This window comes from Pelophylax lessonae, assembly GCF_965119305.1.
Source record: "Pelophylax lessonae genome assembly, chromosome: 1".
NCBI lineage: Eukaryota > Metazoa > Chordata > Amphibia > Anura > Ranidae > Pelophylax > Pelophylax lessonae.
In genome coordinates, this window is record NC_138768.1 from 590019890 (window position 1) to 590038651 (window position 18762).

General features: G+C 37.8%; 1 protein-coding gene across 2 annotated transcripts in view; it reads right to left on the reverse strand.

Annotated features, from left to right (window-relative positions):
* The window catches only part of UNC5C (unc-5 netrin receptor C), a 514725-nt gene that overhangs the window by 101134 nt on the left and 394829 nt on the right, over nucleotides 1-18762 (reverse strand). For both annotated transcript variants that reach the window (XM_082243646.1, XM_082243645.1), the window contains exon 5: nucleotides 15173-15276. In XM_082243646.1, the coding sequence (XP_082099772.1) occupies nucleotides 15173-15276 (104 nt within the window). The remainder of the gene's footprint in view (nucleotides 1-15172; nucleotides 15277-18762) is intronic.

Sequence of the window (18762 nt, forward strand, 5' to 3'; positions counted from 1 at the left end):
CACGGAAATCAAACAAAGCTTGAAACAAGAAAAAGTTCTCATTAAATAAATCAAAATACGTGGGAAGATCAGTACCTAGCATGTCTCTCTGGCAAGTGATGGGTACAGAAGAACACATTTCACACAGTTGTTCCAAGTACATTTGTCTGTGCTCACCTCCTTCCTCTATTCAGAGACAGATGTGTTATGTCTAATTATTCATTGATTGGTATCAAGAGATGAATCTCCATAATTGGCACATTTGTTCCAATTAACAAAGGAAAACTGCCACATGCCACGAAATTGAAGTGTTATATAAGCATAAGTAACCATCCGCATGTACTAGAAGCAAGAGAAGCAACTACTCAAAGAATTGTCTATAATAGCCCTAAGTTGCCCTGGGACATCTTGCCAAATGACTGCAGTGAACTAAAGAAGAATAAAACAAGAGCGAAAATGCAATCCAGAACAGAATTTGATTATATAAATAAATGAGAGCAGAGTACATTAATCAAACAAGTGATTATATGAATGAGCGCAGCTATTGCTGAGCAATTATCAGATGTAAACGCAACCATGCCAAGCTAATGTCATCTTGAAGTTGAACACTTTTGGCAGACACCCCATGTTTGGAAACAGAGACCTGTAGGATTTTTATGAGTAATTACAGAATTTGATTTTCTACATTAATGTTAATTGAGACAGTTCTTTATGCAATGCAAAGATGGCACTTGTTGCTATGTTTTTTCCTGCTTCTTCAATTTCGACCAATAATTATTGAAACACTGCCAGATCTAAACACAATCAAAAACCAAATTGCATTAGGTGATTTACAGCAGGCACTAACAAGTTTGATTGCATGCAAGAGCTGTTATTTATTTGGATATTATTGAACTAAGGTGCTCAAGAAGTTCTCTCTTGCCAAATAAAAGAAAATCCAATGATTTTACCCAACAGCAAGATGAGGAAACACATACAACAAAAAGCAAATACATTCACTGGCAGATTAATGTTGCATTGGCATTGTGCTCATGTAACATAATGCCTACCTACATTGAATTTACCAGTAAGTCTGCTGAAAGGTGTATGAATATAGATTGCATTATATTGTTCTCAATTGTTGAACATAAATAAACAATATGAGTTTCCAAGACCTGCATTTACATAAACTACAGTCTTTTGATTTTCAAGACAGTGTCTTGCATTTTCTGTCTGAACAACAAGCAGTATTTGCACCTAGTGTCTCTGGGGCATCACATTAGAAGGAAACAATGTAGTATATTCCGGGTAAGTGTGATATCCATTATCACTTGTTATAAGACAGCCATTTAAATGTCCATTAACCATTAACACGTGATAATAGCATCAGCACTACTGAGAATGTGGCCTGTTTGGGTATGCCATGTTATAAATTGCATGTAAGAATGTGACAAGCCTGAAAGAATTCTTATAAAGTAACATTAATGATTAGTTTTCATAGTTTTATGTGCTGTAAATTTATTCTGTGAGAAGTACAATTTAACATCTGTTTGCACAGATTGATCAAGTAATTTAGTTAACTATCCTAACGGGTAAAACTTCATTCAGTAACATCTATATATGTGAAGTGCTGCGTAAATAAGTACCAATAATAATAATAATCTACATGTATATGTGATAATGGTAATAAACTAAGACCTAACATCATATAAGTAAGTCAAAACTGTTATTTAAATTATTATCTCTAAACAAACAATACTACCCAAAGTTAAGCAGAGTAAAGCCCCGTACACACGCACAGATTGTTGGCCATAAATTGTCGGCCAACGTCCGATCTGCCGATTGTAGGCTTGTTAGTATGATGCTTCCGACAACCAACTGCGAATTTTCGGCCGAAAAAAGTCTGGTGTGCATGCTATAAAATTTTTGCTGGCCAACAAAGAACGGCCGATTGTTCCTCAGTCAGTACAGATTAGATTTCCGCAGACAAAAATCAGATGAGCAAGACTGGGCATGCTCAGAGAAGAAAAAACACACGGAAAGTCAACCATCACATGACATCACTTCTGAAGTTGCAAGTCTAGAGCACATTTCAACCAACAAACAACACTGGACAAAAGTTGGCAGATCAGTTGGCCAACAATCTGTGCATGTGTACGGGGCTTAACTCTCACAATCTTCGACCCAATTCTTGTGCAACAGGAGATCTCCCACATCGCAGGTGTGCACAATACATAGGTTTACAACTTTTGCTAGACTTGAAAATAAACCCTCCTCCAGACCTTTAACAATTCAGTGCCAGAGCCTCAGTGTTCGGCAGTGGTTCTTACTTTGTTAGACATTGGGGAGGAGCTTATCTTTGGAAAGGGCTCCATAGGCGCACAGAAATCAATTAAGGATTAATAAAGGTACTTGTGGACACCACAAAGTGTCTGTATTTAACAGTATGGTTTGTTTGGAAAGACAGATAAAGTGGACAGGTTTGTTTTAAGGGATGAATAATGTAGAATATTTAGAATCCCCACCCACAACCGACATTTACATACCTATTCACCTTTGTACCCACTGAGCAAGGAAGTCCATTTTCAGGCTAGGATACAAGGTGCTGCTCTCATTTATGCACAGCAAGACAAGTCAGTTACTTCATTTTATTTTTAATAAAAGTGACAGCGTTTCCCTAATAGGGGCAGCACAACAATGACTTCAGTAGTTGATTACTTACTTTAAATGGCTGAATTTTTTTTACCATCCAGCCAAAATTGCATTTAAAGGCTTAAGCATCCGATTTATAGACACTGGTAATATTTTTTTTGTAGTAGAGAATGGTTTAAAAACTTTTTTTATTATGTGTTTCTACAAGTAGTTAGAAGAAAGATCCTAAAACAGAAAGTTGATTCAACTCTTCCCCATTCTATAAAAATGAAAAAACATTAACCTTAGATTTTCTGTTAGCCTACAAACTCAGGAATACATTTTTTAAGATCAAACATTTAATTACATGCCTTTTCCAACAACTAAAACAATAGATTCATGATAGAATAAATAGCTGATACAATAAATTAATGTTAAACGTAGCCATGGTTATTTTTCAGCTAGTGCTGTGTTTGATCATTATTGCTCACATTCAAGTAAATTGCCGTGCTAGAGATATTGGCTAGCACACAGTAAATACCACTCTCTCTCTCTTTGTATATTGTTTTATATATATATATATATAAAACTCAGCAAACTACTATGCATCCTTTTTCCTGTTCATAAGGTGATAAGCTCTGTAAGCTCAAAATACATGATGTTAGTTGTCAGTCAAGTTTGAAAACACGATGACTTGTATACGTTAACTATATTATTTGGAATACATACAAGATGTCTTTTCTACCCTCTCCTGTCCTCTGCCATATTATAAGCATTCGGAATACACTTGACTTATTGTAAAAGCCTCAAAGGTTGCCACATTCTTCAAAGAAATATGAATGCCTACTTTACGTTAAAATATGATAAGCATATAGAGTGCAATCATATGCACACAGGGGGGACCTGATGACTTGGAAATGAGTAATCAGTTTTGGACAGGATGTCATTTTGATAACAACTGTAAGCTTCTGTACTTGTCACAGGAACTAAATAATGATTGCTGCACAGCTGAGAAAGTCAAAGAAAAAAGGCACATTCACTATGCCAAAGGAGTGAGCAGCAAACTAGTGCAAAGTGGCAATTAGCCAGCTTTTAGCCCTTCACCAACAGACATTTCTAGGTTTTATAAATGCATCAAAACAAGATTTGGAGGCAGCAAAATCATGGTTTTGCTTCTTGAATATTATTTGCAAGTCCATTTGTAATAAACATGGCTAAGACAGTGTTTTTGCAGATGAAGTATTTGAATTTAATCGTTTGGGGCATACATCCATGATCTATATTGTAACTGTTATTTCAACAATGATTAACTTAAACAGTAGCTAAAAACCAAATAACAGTTTTCTAACGTTTTGGTAGGGACAAGACTTTTGTGCTATTGCCTTCTATTATAATCGACTAGCCGAATTAACAGTGCAGAGACAAGAGAAGGATACGATGCCACAGATGTAGGATTCCTTCCATTCAAAGTCAGATTTCCTTTACTGTGGGTCAGGCATTACTAAATGGGGGACCGGGGTCCACAAATGGACCGCATGACAATCTTTTCCGGACTGTGGCTCCACTACTTAGCAGCCTGGGTGCCCTCTCCTGAGTGACTCCTCCTTCCCCCACCACCGCATTCATCTTTACAAGGCAGGTAGAAGACAAGAAGATGTGGCATGTCCGAACAGAAGGCAGGATCTGTCCAACTATTTATATAATCCTAGCAACCAATCATCTGCCTGTTAAATGTAAAGTTGGGCAGCTCCCCTCCTCTGCTCGGACATGCCGCATCTTCTGTCTTCTACCTGCTTTGAAAGGTAAGGGAGGGGGCATTCACATAAATGGGACTGGGTTGCAAAAAAAGGAAGGGGGGCTGTAATGTGGACTGGGATAAAAGAAAGGTGGGGACTGTGAATGGGAGTGGGACGCAGTAAGGGGAGGGCAGCTGTAGAAGACACTAGGATACAAGGAGGGGGCTGTGGAGGGGACTGGAATACATTGAAGGAGGGGCAGGGATGCAAGAAGGAGGGCTGTGGAGGGGACTGGGATATAAGGAGGGGGCTGTGGAGGGGGCTAGAATACAAGGAGGGGGGCTGTGAAGGGGACTGGGATAAGGGGAAGGAGGGGCTGGGATGTATGGAGAGGAGCTGTGGAGTGGACTGTTATACAAGGAGGGGGGCTGTGGAGGGGACTGTAAGTGGAAATGGGATACAAGGAGTGGGGCCTTGCAGGGGACCGCAGTGCAAGTAAGGGGGGCAGCTGCAGAGGGGACTGGGGTGCAAGAAAGGGGGGCTGTAAAGGAGACTGGGGTACAAGCAGGGGGGCTGTGAAGGGGACTGAGGTGCAAAGAAAGGGGGCTGTGAAGGGGACTTGGATGCAAGGAAGGGGAGCTGAGGACACTAATGTAAAGGGGGAAAGTATGTGGTGTAAGGAGGGGGGCAGCGATGTGAAGGGGGAAGGAGGGCTTTGATGGGGGTTGTAATGTAAATGGGAGAAATTGGATGCAAAGAGGTCCGTGATGTATAGCAGGAACTGTGTTGTAGAGAGGGTCTGTATTGTAAAGGGGTACTGTATTGTAAAGGGGTGCAATGTGATGTAAAGGAGGGCTGTATTGTAAAGAGGGGTGCTGTGGTGAAAAAATGAGTGCTGTGATGTAAACGGGAGAACTGATGATGTAATGTAATGAGATTCAGACCTCTGCTGAAGTAAAATTGTATTGACCGGAGAACTTTAATTCAATAACCCTGCTGTAGGTGAACAACCTTTGACATACAAAGCTATACTATACTCCACTCTGTAACCTTTTTACACAGAGAATATCCTTTCTTTATTGCATTAAACTGCCTTAGAATATTTTGACCATAAGTAAATTGGGCTAATGGAGAAGATCCCACCTGATCATAAAGAAGAAATATTTAATTGATAACTATTCAGGGAAATTCTGCCTCACTGTGACTACTGCCTATAGGTCCAGAACTAATATACCTAATAAGAAGATTAACCCTGTTTTTGATAGCTCACTACTCAACCAATCCTATCAACTATACTGGTGTTTATATAGTCAAAATAAAGTAGGATTCATAACTTGCACTTCTGTAAACTGTAAAAGCAATAAAAGTCAGTTGGTATAAGCATACTGTCTATATCTGTGTGCTACCAGGCTTATGGGTTTATATATTTTATATGTAAAAAAACAAATATTGTGGGGAAAAAATTCTAAAACCAATATGGATATTAAAGTGCACCTAGGCATAGACTATGCACATTAAAGAGTTCATATATTTTTTTTTTACAAGCAGTCAAAGAGCCTTAAACATGCTTCTACCCACCATTCTAGCTTTGCATGCATTGAAGCAATGCAAGTAGAAATACTGCTGGGGTCAGGTCTAGGCTATTTTTACAAATTGTGGACTAATACACGTATTAATACCTGACATAAAAATCTAAATAAAAAAATGATTAAAGACCTAGAGAAGCAGGAAGTCATTGCCTATCTCTTATCTCTAACACTTTCCCCTCTCTGCCCATCAGCAAAGCAGACTGGGCACATCTTATGCCACCAGTACAAGTGTGTTTAACTAAATAATAAAGATATTTGTAAAAAAGGAATAAACCTTGAGCTATTTGACCCCCCCCCCCCAAGGTCTCTTTCAGGTCATATATATGAAATACATATATTAATATTTTACTTTGTAATTTATTTACATTATTACTAATGTTGGTAAAATAATTTTTCTTTATGCAACGAACACTGTAACCATATTGTTATCCGAAAGGGCATAGGCCTACTCCCTGTTTGAGGACATCATTATGCAACATTTTAGCTGCAGTGACATCTCTGCCTTGGGTTTTGCAACAAGGCTACAATGGTATAGATGGAAAAATGTAAAGAAGCAATTTAATCACATGGATTTAATCATTAAATATATAATCCTTAGAATACAGTGCTTTAATTTTGCTGATAAGAAAATAAAATATGATTAAAACACAGATATGTCCTTAATAGGAGAAATCACTAAGACAGGTATCAAATCACTAGAAAATGGTTTATTGGCTCAGCAGGATCTATGCCTTAAGGTGATGGAAGGCAGACTTTCCAATTAGAAGTCTGTTAACTGGAAGAATACATAAGATGTTCTTAATAAACAAATCTAACATAAGCTAAATTAATAATCAATTAGGCATTAAAACCACCTGACACTGCCTGTTTGGAGGCGTTACCATCTGCCAGTGGCATTTTATAGTTAAAAAAAAAGTGCCACCAGGAAAGTACACTTTAGCTGTCCAATTTTTCCCCTGGAATATTGGAAAGCAGACAAGATCTTTTCTTCTATATAATGAATGTTAACTGCCTATGCTCATACCACATATATTAAACTCTTCATGGGTAGCTTTTAGTAAAATCCATTCCACAGCACACTGTTGGAAGAAAAAATAAGAAAATATAACAGGAGAGACTTGGCTGTGTACTGAAGTCAAGGCATAGAGCAGAACATTTAAAAACCAAGCACAGAGTTGTTTGAATATGTGGTTCTTTCAAATAGAAGAAGCAACATTTTAAAGTCCACTTGTTGCCAGATTAAAATTAGCCTTATATCTCCCTAGGAACTAGTGACAACATAATGACTCATACTAAACAAATGCTTTTATTTCCTTGGGAAGTGATAAAGGGGATATTCTCTGATATACAAAACTGCTACATCAATTTTGAATGAATAACTGGAACACTATATGACTTGTTTTATTTTTTGGCTTTAGATTTTTTTTTTCCTGCCTGTGTCCCACTGGGGGGAATTCCCTTCACTTGGTGTTCTGGAGACACAACAGGAAATCAGAGGATATGTATGCAGAGTGAGAGGAATTCCCATCTTAGACAGTTTTTAACTTCTGGCATTCTGTAAAAATGCTAATCAATGCATGGTTGTATTTTTTCTATAATGTATTCAATGCTTCACTCAAAATGTGATTATTTTAAAGGTCTTCTATTAACCACTTAAGGACCAAACCTTTTTTCTGTAAAAATCTGTATTTTTTGCTAGACAATTACTTAGAACCCCCAAACATTATATATATATATATATATATATATATATATATTTATTAGCAGAGACCCTAGAGAATAAAATGGCAGTCATTGAAATGTTTTATGTCTCATGGGTTTTGCGCAGCGTTTTTTTTAAACACAGTTTTTGGAAAATATAAATAATATGAAAGATGATGTTATGTTGAGTAAATAGATACCTTACATGTCATGCTTTAAAATTGTGCGCGCTCGTGGAATGGAGCCAAACTATGGTACCTAAAAATCTCTATAGGTGATGCTTTATAAATTTCTACAGGTTATCAGTTTAGTTACATAGGTCTAGTGCTAGAATTATTGCTAGAATTATTGCTCTTGCTTAGATGTCCGCGGTGATACCTCACATGGGTGGTGCAAATGCTGTTTACATATGTGGGTGTGACCTAGGTATGCGTTCACCACTGCGCGCGAGCACATGGGAACAGGGGCACTTTACAAAAAAAAATGTTTTTTTATATATATTTTTAATTTTACACTGTCCGTTTAAAAATTTTTTTTTTTTGATCACTTTTATTGCTATCGCAAAGAATGTAAACATCCCTTATGATAACAATACAGCATGACACGTCCTCTTTGTGGAGAGACCTGGGGTCTAAAAGACCCCAAATCTCTCCTCTACCCTTAGAAGCAAAAGATAAAAAAATTTTTTTTTTATCTTTTGCTTTAAGAAAAAAAAAACATGCTTACATGGCCCGTGAACCGGAAGTGACATCAACATCTTTCTGGTCCTCCAAGGGCATAGAGGTGAGCAGTGGCCATCTTGCCATTGCTTATCTCTATGGGAAAACCCTGCCAACACTGGACGGTTCCCATGCTCAGAGATCAGTAACATTTCCCCAGAAACGATCGGGAGGCTGCGGGAGGGGGGGGCACCTCTTCCCCTGCTTCTAAAAGTGATCCCGTGGCAAATCTGCCAGAGGGATCACTTTTATCGGAAATCCGGCCGAACACAGCAGAAGGTCAGCAGGGGGCATGCGCATGCATGCCGCCAAATCAGGAAGTACACTGTGATGTACAGGTATAGTAGTATATCTACTGTGAGTTGGTGGCAAGTGGTTACATTTGTTCCATAGTATCTACATAAATTCTACAACAAAAACAGTTTCTTTGGTCTTTAATATTTTATAGTTTGACCCAACATCATTTATTGTCTTAAAGATAGGTACTAACTGATACAAGTCGCTTGGACGAATAAGCATTGTTCATAAGGAGAAGAAATAATTTGACTTACACTAGGTGTCATCCTCTGGCTTTACCATGAATAATTATCAATGTCCCTGATTACCTCCTTCAAGAAAGGGACCCTCAGGGTAAAGTGTAAAAGCTTGAGAATCTGCAGAAGTGTTTTAAATATGTATAACATTTTTTGGTTTCTACAGCTATGTTTATTACATTTATGCATTATTGTTAGCAAACTGTCATCTTATGTAGATCACAGTAAAACAGCTTCAGTTATAATACATTTTTGTGTTTTAGTATACCCACATGACATATAGTAGATGTCAGTAACATGCTAAAAAAAACATAGTAACTACAAGTAGATCAGAGGCTACAAAAAATCACATTGTTATCCACACTGATCTGAATCATTTTAAATCATGGCAGTATTACTTTAATGAAGTAATTTATTAGCACTCATCATCATTACTGATCTGAAGAATGAAGGGTTTACTTATCGAAATCCAAGCAATGCAACAGATTCCATTAAAATGTACAGGTGCATCTCATAAAATTAGAATATCATCAAAAATGTAATTTATTTCAGTAATGAATTTAAAAAAGTGAAATTCATGTATTTTAAATAGACGCGTTACACACCCAGTGATATATTTCAAGCATTTCTTTCTTTTAATTTTGATGATTATGGCTTACAGCTAGTGACAATCCAAAATTCAGGATCTCAGAAAGTTAGAATATTACATAAAACCAATAAAAAAAAGAATGTTTAATACAGAAATGTTGGCTTACTGAAAAGTATGTCCATGTACAGTATAGTATGCACTCAGTACTTGGTCGGGGCTCCTTTTGAATGAATTACTGCATGAATGCAGCGTGGCATGGTGGCAATTAGCCTGTGGTACTGCTGAGGTATTATAGAAGCCCAGGTTTCTTTGATAGCGGCCTTCAGCTCGTCTGCATTGTTGAGTCTGATGTCTCTCATCTTCCTCTTGACAATACCCCACAGATTCTCTATGGAGTTCAGTTAAGGCAAGTTTGCTGGCCAATCACAGTGATACCATGATCATTAAACCAGGTGATGGTTCTTTTGGCAGTGTGGGCAGGTGCCAAGTCCTGCTGGAAAATGAAATCAGCATCTCCATAAAGCTGGTCAGCAGAGGCAAGCATGAAGTGCTCTAGAATTTCCTGATAGAGGGCTGCGCTGACTTTGGACTTGATAAAACACAGTGGACCAACACCTGGTGACATGGCTCCCCAAATCATCACTGTAAGCCATAATCATCAAAATGTAAAAAAAGAAATGCTTGAAATATATTACTCTGTGTGTAACGCATCTATATAAAATATATGAGCTTAACTTTTTTAATTGAATTACTGAAATAGATTTACTTTTTGATTATATTTTAATTTTATGCGATGCACCTGTATATTGTGTATTAGGTCTCTGAATGATTTCATGCTGGCTTGCTGTTCATCAGCTTAGCTTGTTCTTGATCTTGATTATGGCTTAGCACCTTGAGTTAGATGTACCCACATTCTGCTAGCTTGTTTACCTGACCTGACTTATTTATTCATTAGATTTATAAATCTTCTGACACATGACTTTGAACGTAAAAAGTCCCCAATCTCAGCCAATTGTACATTATTCTTGTCTTCATGTGAGGTGTGGTCTGCTGGTTAGTTCGGTAATGAGTTGACATTCTTTGTTCCAGGAGAGTTAAGTGATGTGATATTTGAGTAATATAAGTAGGCAGTTAGGCTGTCTACCTACAAGTCCAGTGGAAATTCATCTAAGGATATATTCAAATAGATGCTAAAAGGGGTGCCTGACATGTTTTATTGACACCCATATAGTATTACAAATTGCTGGGTCACAAAACATGTCCTAAACGAAATGGCTCAGTATATACCAAGAGGACATAAGGCAGAAAACCTTCCAGGACCATTGGGTCTGGGTGTTCTTCTGCATTCAGCAGATAGCATATTACTATACACGTGTCCACAGAGACGTCATCATGCTTTACATAACCATCGCTACTTGCATGCTCACAGAGAAATCATTAAGATTTGCTTAAAATCCAAGTCCCGATTTGGCTACTGTGTGACACTTTTTGTTTAATTATCTATTTGTATCCACTACATCACTACTCCTAATACTATAATTATCACTACTGCTATATCTGCTGCTAAATACTGCGATGTTAGTCTACTTGTGTTCCATTTGGTACTAAGTTACTCCAAAAGTATACGTGTGTTGTTTTTTTTTCACACAGACACATTATTAGAGTGATTCTAAGGAGGGAATACAAGTTTTCGCTATGGCCCAGGCTTCAGCACCTACGTATGTACTAGATGGCTATCATAAGCATAAGTACATATGAAGTAGCTTTATATGGTCACATACTCTGCAAATACACAAGTCATCTGCCATACATTTATATTCAAATTAGCTTACTAGCCTTAACATACTGAATTAATGTGAGGAAAGCTAAAGTATTCATATATTCATTAGTGCTCTGTTCTTTGTGTTGATAATAAAATTGAAAAGATTCTACAAGGAAGAATCATTAAGCCGCTCTTAAATCTCAATGTTTGATCTTCTGAACAACTTCAAAAGTTAAAAAAAGAGAGAATAGCTCTTTTGAAAGTCAAATGGGCATGCATTTTTTAGCTTGCCAAGTGTTAATTGGTGCATGCTCTAAGCCCTGGTACAAATGCAATTCTAAGTCAATTAGCTAGCAATCAGGAACCCTTGCTTCTTGACAAAGTGTACTAGTATGTTATAAAGTATTAAAGGAACAATCATTACCACCTCATAAAAATCTTTACAACCTCATCTTCTTAAGATGCACTCACCAGCCACCTGGGCCATGCTCTGCAATCTTAGCCTGGCTGACTAATTATCACACTAAAGGAAAGTTGCTATCATTTGTTGTTTCATTATCAAAGAGTTGGGATTCTGGCTTCTAAGTCCACTCTTTGGTATGGCTCTAGAATCTATTCATTTTAAACAAGGTTTTTATTCTGTGCACCTGTATCGTGTACACAGAGGAATTAAATACAAAGAGAATGTTCAATCCTTCACATCTCAGTGTGTTCTACTGTATAAATAACTGTAATAAATTATGTGCTGGGCCTTCACATTATTAGGATATAAGATGAGTGAATCAAGTTTAGAAAAACAAACTAGTTTTATTAGATTTCAATATAATCAATATTTGGTGATCATACAACATGGCAGATTAATTGCAGCATTCACTGTATGAAGTAATGTCTGCACAGTAAAGACAAACACAGTATTTAGGAATTCAGCCAAATAACACATATAACATTTGAATTAATTGCAGGCACTTTTTTTTTTTTTTTTTTTTCCTAAACTCTGATTTTCAGTATGATTTAGAATTCTGTATGTTTAATTTTTCTAGTTAGTACACTGAACTGTTGAAGTAGTCTTTACATTTTTTAAGACTGTTATGCTTGAAATTCCATTTAACTTTAATCACTATGCTATCATAATGGACTGTCATATTATGTCCTACCATGTCCGCCTTTAGTTATTTAGGAAGGCTTACCCCCACCTCCACCTAAGAACTGTACCTGAGTCACCTCTATCAGATCATCCCCTGCAGCTATTACGTTTGGTACCACCTCCCCCTCCCCATAGATTATAAGCACCACAAGCATGACCCTCCTGTCCCTTCTGTATTGAACTGTATTGTAATTGTACTGCCCCCCCTCCTACATTGTAAAGGGCTGCGCAAACTGTTGGCGCTATAGAAATCCTGTATAATAATAATATTATGGAAGATTGTCATGATGATCTATTTCCTCATACTGTAACTAGCTGATTGCATTATTCACAGGGACTATTGCAGATACAATGTAACCACAAACATTACTATTGAACAAATGAGGAAAGTCACATTGACAGTATGGGACTAATCTCCCACGATCCCCAATATGACTGTAATGATTCTCAACAGAGAATATCCTAAACTGTAAACTGAACCCTAGATCATTTTTTTCTAAAGACGAAGAGCACTCAAAGAAGACTGGACACACCAATTGATTTGTTTTAATTTATTTTTTTCAAGTTTGATGCTAAAGGAGAGAATTTATTATTTTTAATGTACCTTTTTCTAAATCAACATTAGTAGGACTGTCATGAAACTTTTGTCTGTTAAAACATCCTTTTAACAGTCCACCAGGAATAAGCTGTCATCATTCCGCCTGTAGATCATTCAAGAAAGACTAACTTTGCAAATTCCATGCAACCTCTTGAGACACTGGCAGTACAGTATATTCAAGTGCTGATTTTTTTATTTTTTTTAAAAGGCCCCTTCTTGCTTGGAGAACCTTTCTTGAAGCACCCAGACTGTACTGGATAGGTCTAAATCCTCTTGGCCATTTAGCCACATGAAAACCACCCAAAAAGACCAACTTTGGGAGAAATATGATATCACAAATATAGGAAAAAGTGAAAAAATAAAATAACAAATGAATCAGTGATGGCTATAGCTTATTTTTATCTAACTGAGTTGAACCCTAAACCTGTCATCTTGAATTAATCATCTCTTCTTTGTATTCTTTTGGTTAAAATCACACACAGTATATTGTTTAAATTATTCTTATAGTGGAAAGTTCAGGAACACAGTACTTTGTACCTATGGGTTACACTGGAATTTCTGTTGTCTTCTATGAAAATTTGAGCTGTATGACTATTCTACATAAATCCATTAGACCTCCCTTAGGGAGACATACAGAACACGCTCAGTGCATAATTTAACTGCTGCAACACAAAGTATGTGCAGCAGACAGTGTTCCTATTTCATTCTAACAGCATCATTTGTATTCTGTAACAGGTGAAAATGTCCTTATAAACTGAGAAAATGATAAGATCAGAATACAGAAGAGATTAATATTACAGCTGTTGTGAGGATGACCTGCTCAACAATATGTATTAAGGATCAGCGACAATATTAGAAATAAAAAAAACTCTGCATATCTGTAAGCTGTTGTGGTGCATTCTCTTACATTTTCCTCTAATCCAAGCTCTTAGATAAGAGATTAAACCTATTTTATCAGCAGGAAAATACCTTGCAGTCGATGCAAAAAGCAAAAGTAAGACATCAAAATGACAACACAAAACGCCTACACTTAAGTAAAAAATCTGATAATTTCCACAAAAAAAATCTTCTCTTTAATGTCAAACATATATTAGGTTAGATTTATCAATTAGTATACCATATATTTTCTTTCTTTTGTATCAGATTTTGTATTGATGTTTATAGCAAAATTTCCAGTTAAATAAAAAGTTGTCTTGTGTTGTTAAGAAATTGTTTAAATCTTTAATTCTAACTCAGTTACAGCTCTCAGGGGGGAGGAGCGAGGATGGCTGGCGGGGGACCCAAAAGGAAGAGGATCGGGGCTGCTCTATGCAAAACCAATTCACAGAGCAGGTTAAGTATAACATGTTTCTTATTTTAAAAAAAAAATCCAACCTTTAGCATCACTTTAAGATTCAGAACTTGTATAGGGTCATCACTATAATGTATGCTTTGGCCTTGCCCACAGTGAAAGTGGTAAAGCAGTATGCTATTTTTTATTTTTTTTTACTTTGCACATAAAAGCATCTGCCCATTTTTTTTTCCACCAGTTACCGTTGATGTTAATAATATAACATTCACACAATTTTTTAACTTGTCACAGCATTATAAAAAAACTTTGTTGCCTTTTTTTTAGCACACCTTCACTCCCAAAAAGTCATTTTCATCCTTACAATCCTCCAATCCCTGCTCTGCAATCTAAAGAACTGGTTTTATTTTTGTTTAGTTACTTTTTGTCCTTTTACACTTCAGCACACCCCATCTTCATTCTCACCTAGGCAAGAATAACCTGAATCTTGAAGCATGTTGCATCAACTACAATATAATACTACACAGTAGTCAGTGGTGTGCTTTTATTCAATGCGTGTTTTAAACTGTTTAATGTAACTGCAAATGTTAATGTACCCATTAAATCTTATAAAAATGTTATGCAATGGAAGCTTTATTTCTTTTGGGGTTATCTGTGACTGAGTCTCCTCAAGAGCGGCGGGTATCATTCTCTTTACCCTAAGTTCCCTCTGATTGAACAGTGGCCTAGCCTGGGCTATAGCCACAAGTGAGAGAGAGACCTTCTGTGAAAGGAGGTCAATACTATTTGGTAAGCAGACAATCTATGAGGTGGGGGCCTTTTTTTCCACATGGGATCACATATCATTCGGGTGATGAAAAGTTCACTTTGTGATTGGATGGACTTTGTGATATATAACTAAACTGCATGTCGTAAATTACTGACCTCAGCTACTGGGATCCCATCTGGTGGACGACATTGCAAAAGAACTTCCTGTTCCAAAGATACTTCCTTTCCAAGAGGTTCTTGTTCAAAAGTCTTCCGTAAATCTAAAAAGTAATAGGGAGTTAGTTAATGCTTTAGAAACGCTGCAAATACTTCTTTTACTGCTCATGCGTGCCCTGAGTACCCCGAGTTGCCTCCAAATCTACTGTTTTGGCTTCCTGCTAGCTACTCAGAAACAGCTAGTGCTGGAGTTTCAATGACAGGCAAATGTTGCGAGCACCATTCGTCTAAAAAAAAAAAAAAACAGCATGCAGCAAAGAGAAATCTTGCATGCCTTAAAAATCACTGCATGCCTTAAAAACATCTCAGTACACTCTTTCAGCTCAATATCTGCAGAAAAATGGTCATACATCTCATGTTTTTTTAACACCTTCAACCTGGAGAAAAACTAGCATAGCAACATTTGTTCTTTCCATCAGTGCACATCACATGTGCAGGTAGTTTCTAAGGATGAATAGCTCTGCAATTGTTTTTAAAAAACACCCCCATTTTAATGAATTCCTGTTATATTCAATTCTTTGATGAAGCAGGTAGTACACTAGGATTTAAGATGCAAGTATCTAACATATTACATTATTGCATAATAATTGGACTATTGTAAAATAATAACAATCTCCACAAATAATAAATAATAAAATAATAAGAATCTCTCACAATTTTTACTCAGGTCCTTAACCCTAAACATCTACCCTTAACCTAACCCCAAGAATCAAACTGAAACCCCAATGTGTGTCCCATAGTGTCTGAAGAGAATACTTACCACTGATTTTTAGATAAACTTTTTATTTTTCTTGGGGTGCAACTCTGAAGCCAACCCTCCATACTATTTTTTTATTCATCTTTTATTCAGTCTTTAGGACAGTCATGTGACACCATGGGTCCATTATATTTTCCTCTGGTGGTTTTAGTGGGTGGTCCTTACTCCTGCACAGAGCATTGTTCATGTAAAGACATGTAAGTGTCATTCTGTTAAGGAGTACTATGAGCCCTTCAATGCACCCCGGAATGTGTGTCCATGATAGCCTAGGCTCACAGAAAGTGGGTTTTATAATGCTGGGTGGCATTCAAACCCAAAACAGGACATATGTCAAAAATTCAATGTCCCAATGGGGCGGTAACCACAGGACATAGATCTTAAAGTGGTAAGTCTTTATGGAAATTCAGTAGAGGGGAGGTGAATCCTTTTTGGAAAGCACATAGATGTTAATTCACCTTAACTCCAAATTGACAGCCTATGACTAATCCTAAACTTAACCCTGAATATTCTTGCACAGTTTCACACCCGCAGCTATCAATTCTGATCATGTCCTCTCTGCTTTATTACAGGTAAATGTCATATACTATCCATATGTACACCCTGCTCTGCCTGACTCTGACACTGCTCTTTATTTTTTGGAAATATCCTCTCCTGTTATATCTTTAAGTTCATATATTAAATGCTAGCTCTATAACAAATACACTGCATTAGCAACATAACTTTAATTCTCCACTGCATTTGGCTTGAGTGATCAAGAGACTCAATTACCTTTTACGACTTTTGCCTGTGTCTGTGGCTGGTATTGTCCACTTCCCCTCCCTTATTCATGTGTCTCAAATCAGATCCTACAGTATATTGATCCATTGACAAATGCTTCCCTAATCAATCTCCCTATAAATTGAAACTGGCCTTTGGGGAGGCGCAGACAGGGGCAAGGCGCAGACACCATGTCTCTTTCCTGAGTGTCTCTGTCACGAGTGTTGCACAGTTTCACTGCCGCAGTTTAACTAAAGCAGGATAACAAAAGCTGTATGAAGATACAACAAGAACTCTGCTCCACTCTGGAAAGACGGCAAGCATACCAGCATTTAACATTTAATTTAATTGAAATTCTATTCCCTCTCTCTATCTACTAACATGCTTCTTCTACTCTTCTTTCTCACATCGGTGTCTTCTATCCTCAAATTATCCTTACTTTACCCCTTCTCTCTACCTGACAGCATACACATATCACCCTCACTCCTACCGTCTCCCTACTACTGTAGCTATCATCTCCTGCAATTGCTGAACCCACATGCTGATTTAAACACCAGGGCAGTTAGACATGTGTACTCATACACATCCCACTCCCATCTTACCTTCCTCAGCCTCCTTCTTCTGCTAGCCTTAGGGGGCATTTTCCAAATCCTGGTACTCCATTTTCTAACTGCAAACCACATATCCGGCACCCCTTCTCCTTTGGCAACAGCCGTAATCCACTCAGTTTAATTTCTATCCCCCTGCTTCCTAAAACCAGCCCCCTAAACTCATGTACCCTTTGGAATGCCCACTCCATCTGTAACAAGCTCACATCTGTGCATGACCTTTTTATTTTCCATGGCTTTAACATACTTACCATAACTGAAACCTGGCTTCAAAATTTAGACTCCTGCTGCCCTCTCCCATGGTGGACTCCCCCAGATCCAACGGACAGAAAGGAAGCAGAGTTGGATTCCTCCTATCCCCACAAAGCACCTTACAAGTCCTTCCTTTCCCTCCCTCTCTGCCCCTCTCTTCTTTTGAGATGCATTGTATTGCTTTGTACTGTTTTCTCCCATTGGACCAGTATTACACTTTTTGGATGACTTTGCTGCCTGGCTACTCCACTTTCTCTCCTCTGAAATACTGACTATCATTCCTGGTGACTTCAACATCCCTGTCAATGTTAACAGCCCAGCTACAGCTCAACTTCTTAACTTAACCTGATCTTTTGATCTAACCCAATGTACACACACTTCCACTCACTCCAATGGTATAACCCTAGACCTTGTATTCTCCCATCTCTGTACTCCTGGCAACTTCACCAACACCCCTATTCCTCTCTCTGATTACAATCTCATCAGTTTTCACTGTATCCTTGCCTCCAACCACCCATCCAAGCAGCAAAAGATTACTTGTAGGAACCTTCACCACTCTAACCCTTCTCTTCTCTATTCTGCTACAGACCACCTATATGACATAATTTCTTCCCTGTCCTGTGCTGACCTGGCCACCTCTGTTTACAACAGTTCACTGTCATCATCACTGGATGCACTTGCTCCTCTAACTACACGCAGAATCAGTCACTGACTATTGCAACCCTGGCAAACTGACAACAGTAGAAATCTCAAGAGACATTGCCGTGCTCTTGAACGACTGTGGCGTGAAAACCAAATGCCTGCAGGACTTCACCCTATATAAATTTTCCCGCCTAAAATACAATTCCTGCCTCCATGCTGCCAAACAAGCCTTCTCTGTCTCTCTCCTTAATACCCTGTCATCCAGTCCTTGTCGGCTGTTTTTAACCATTAATTCTCTGCTTAGTCCCCCACCCTCTCTACCCACTTATTCCCTTCACTGCCCAAGAGATTGCCAATCACTTCAAAGACAAGATTGATCCAATACGTGAGGACACCTCCACTGTGCGTACGTCTTCCCTACTTAACATACCTTGCCTAACAGCACAGTCAACACTCTCCTCTTTTGAAATGGCTACTACTGAAGAGGTTACAAAACTTTTCTCAGATGCCCACCT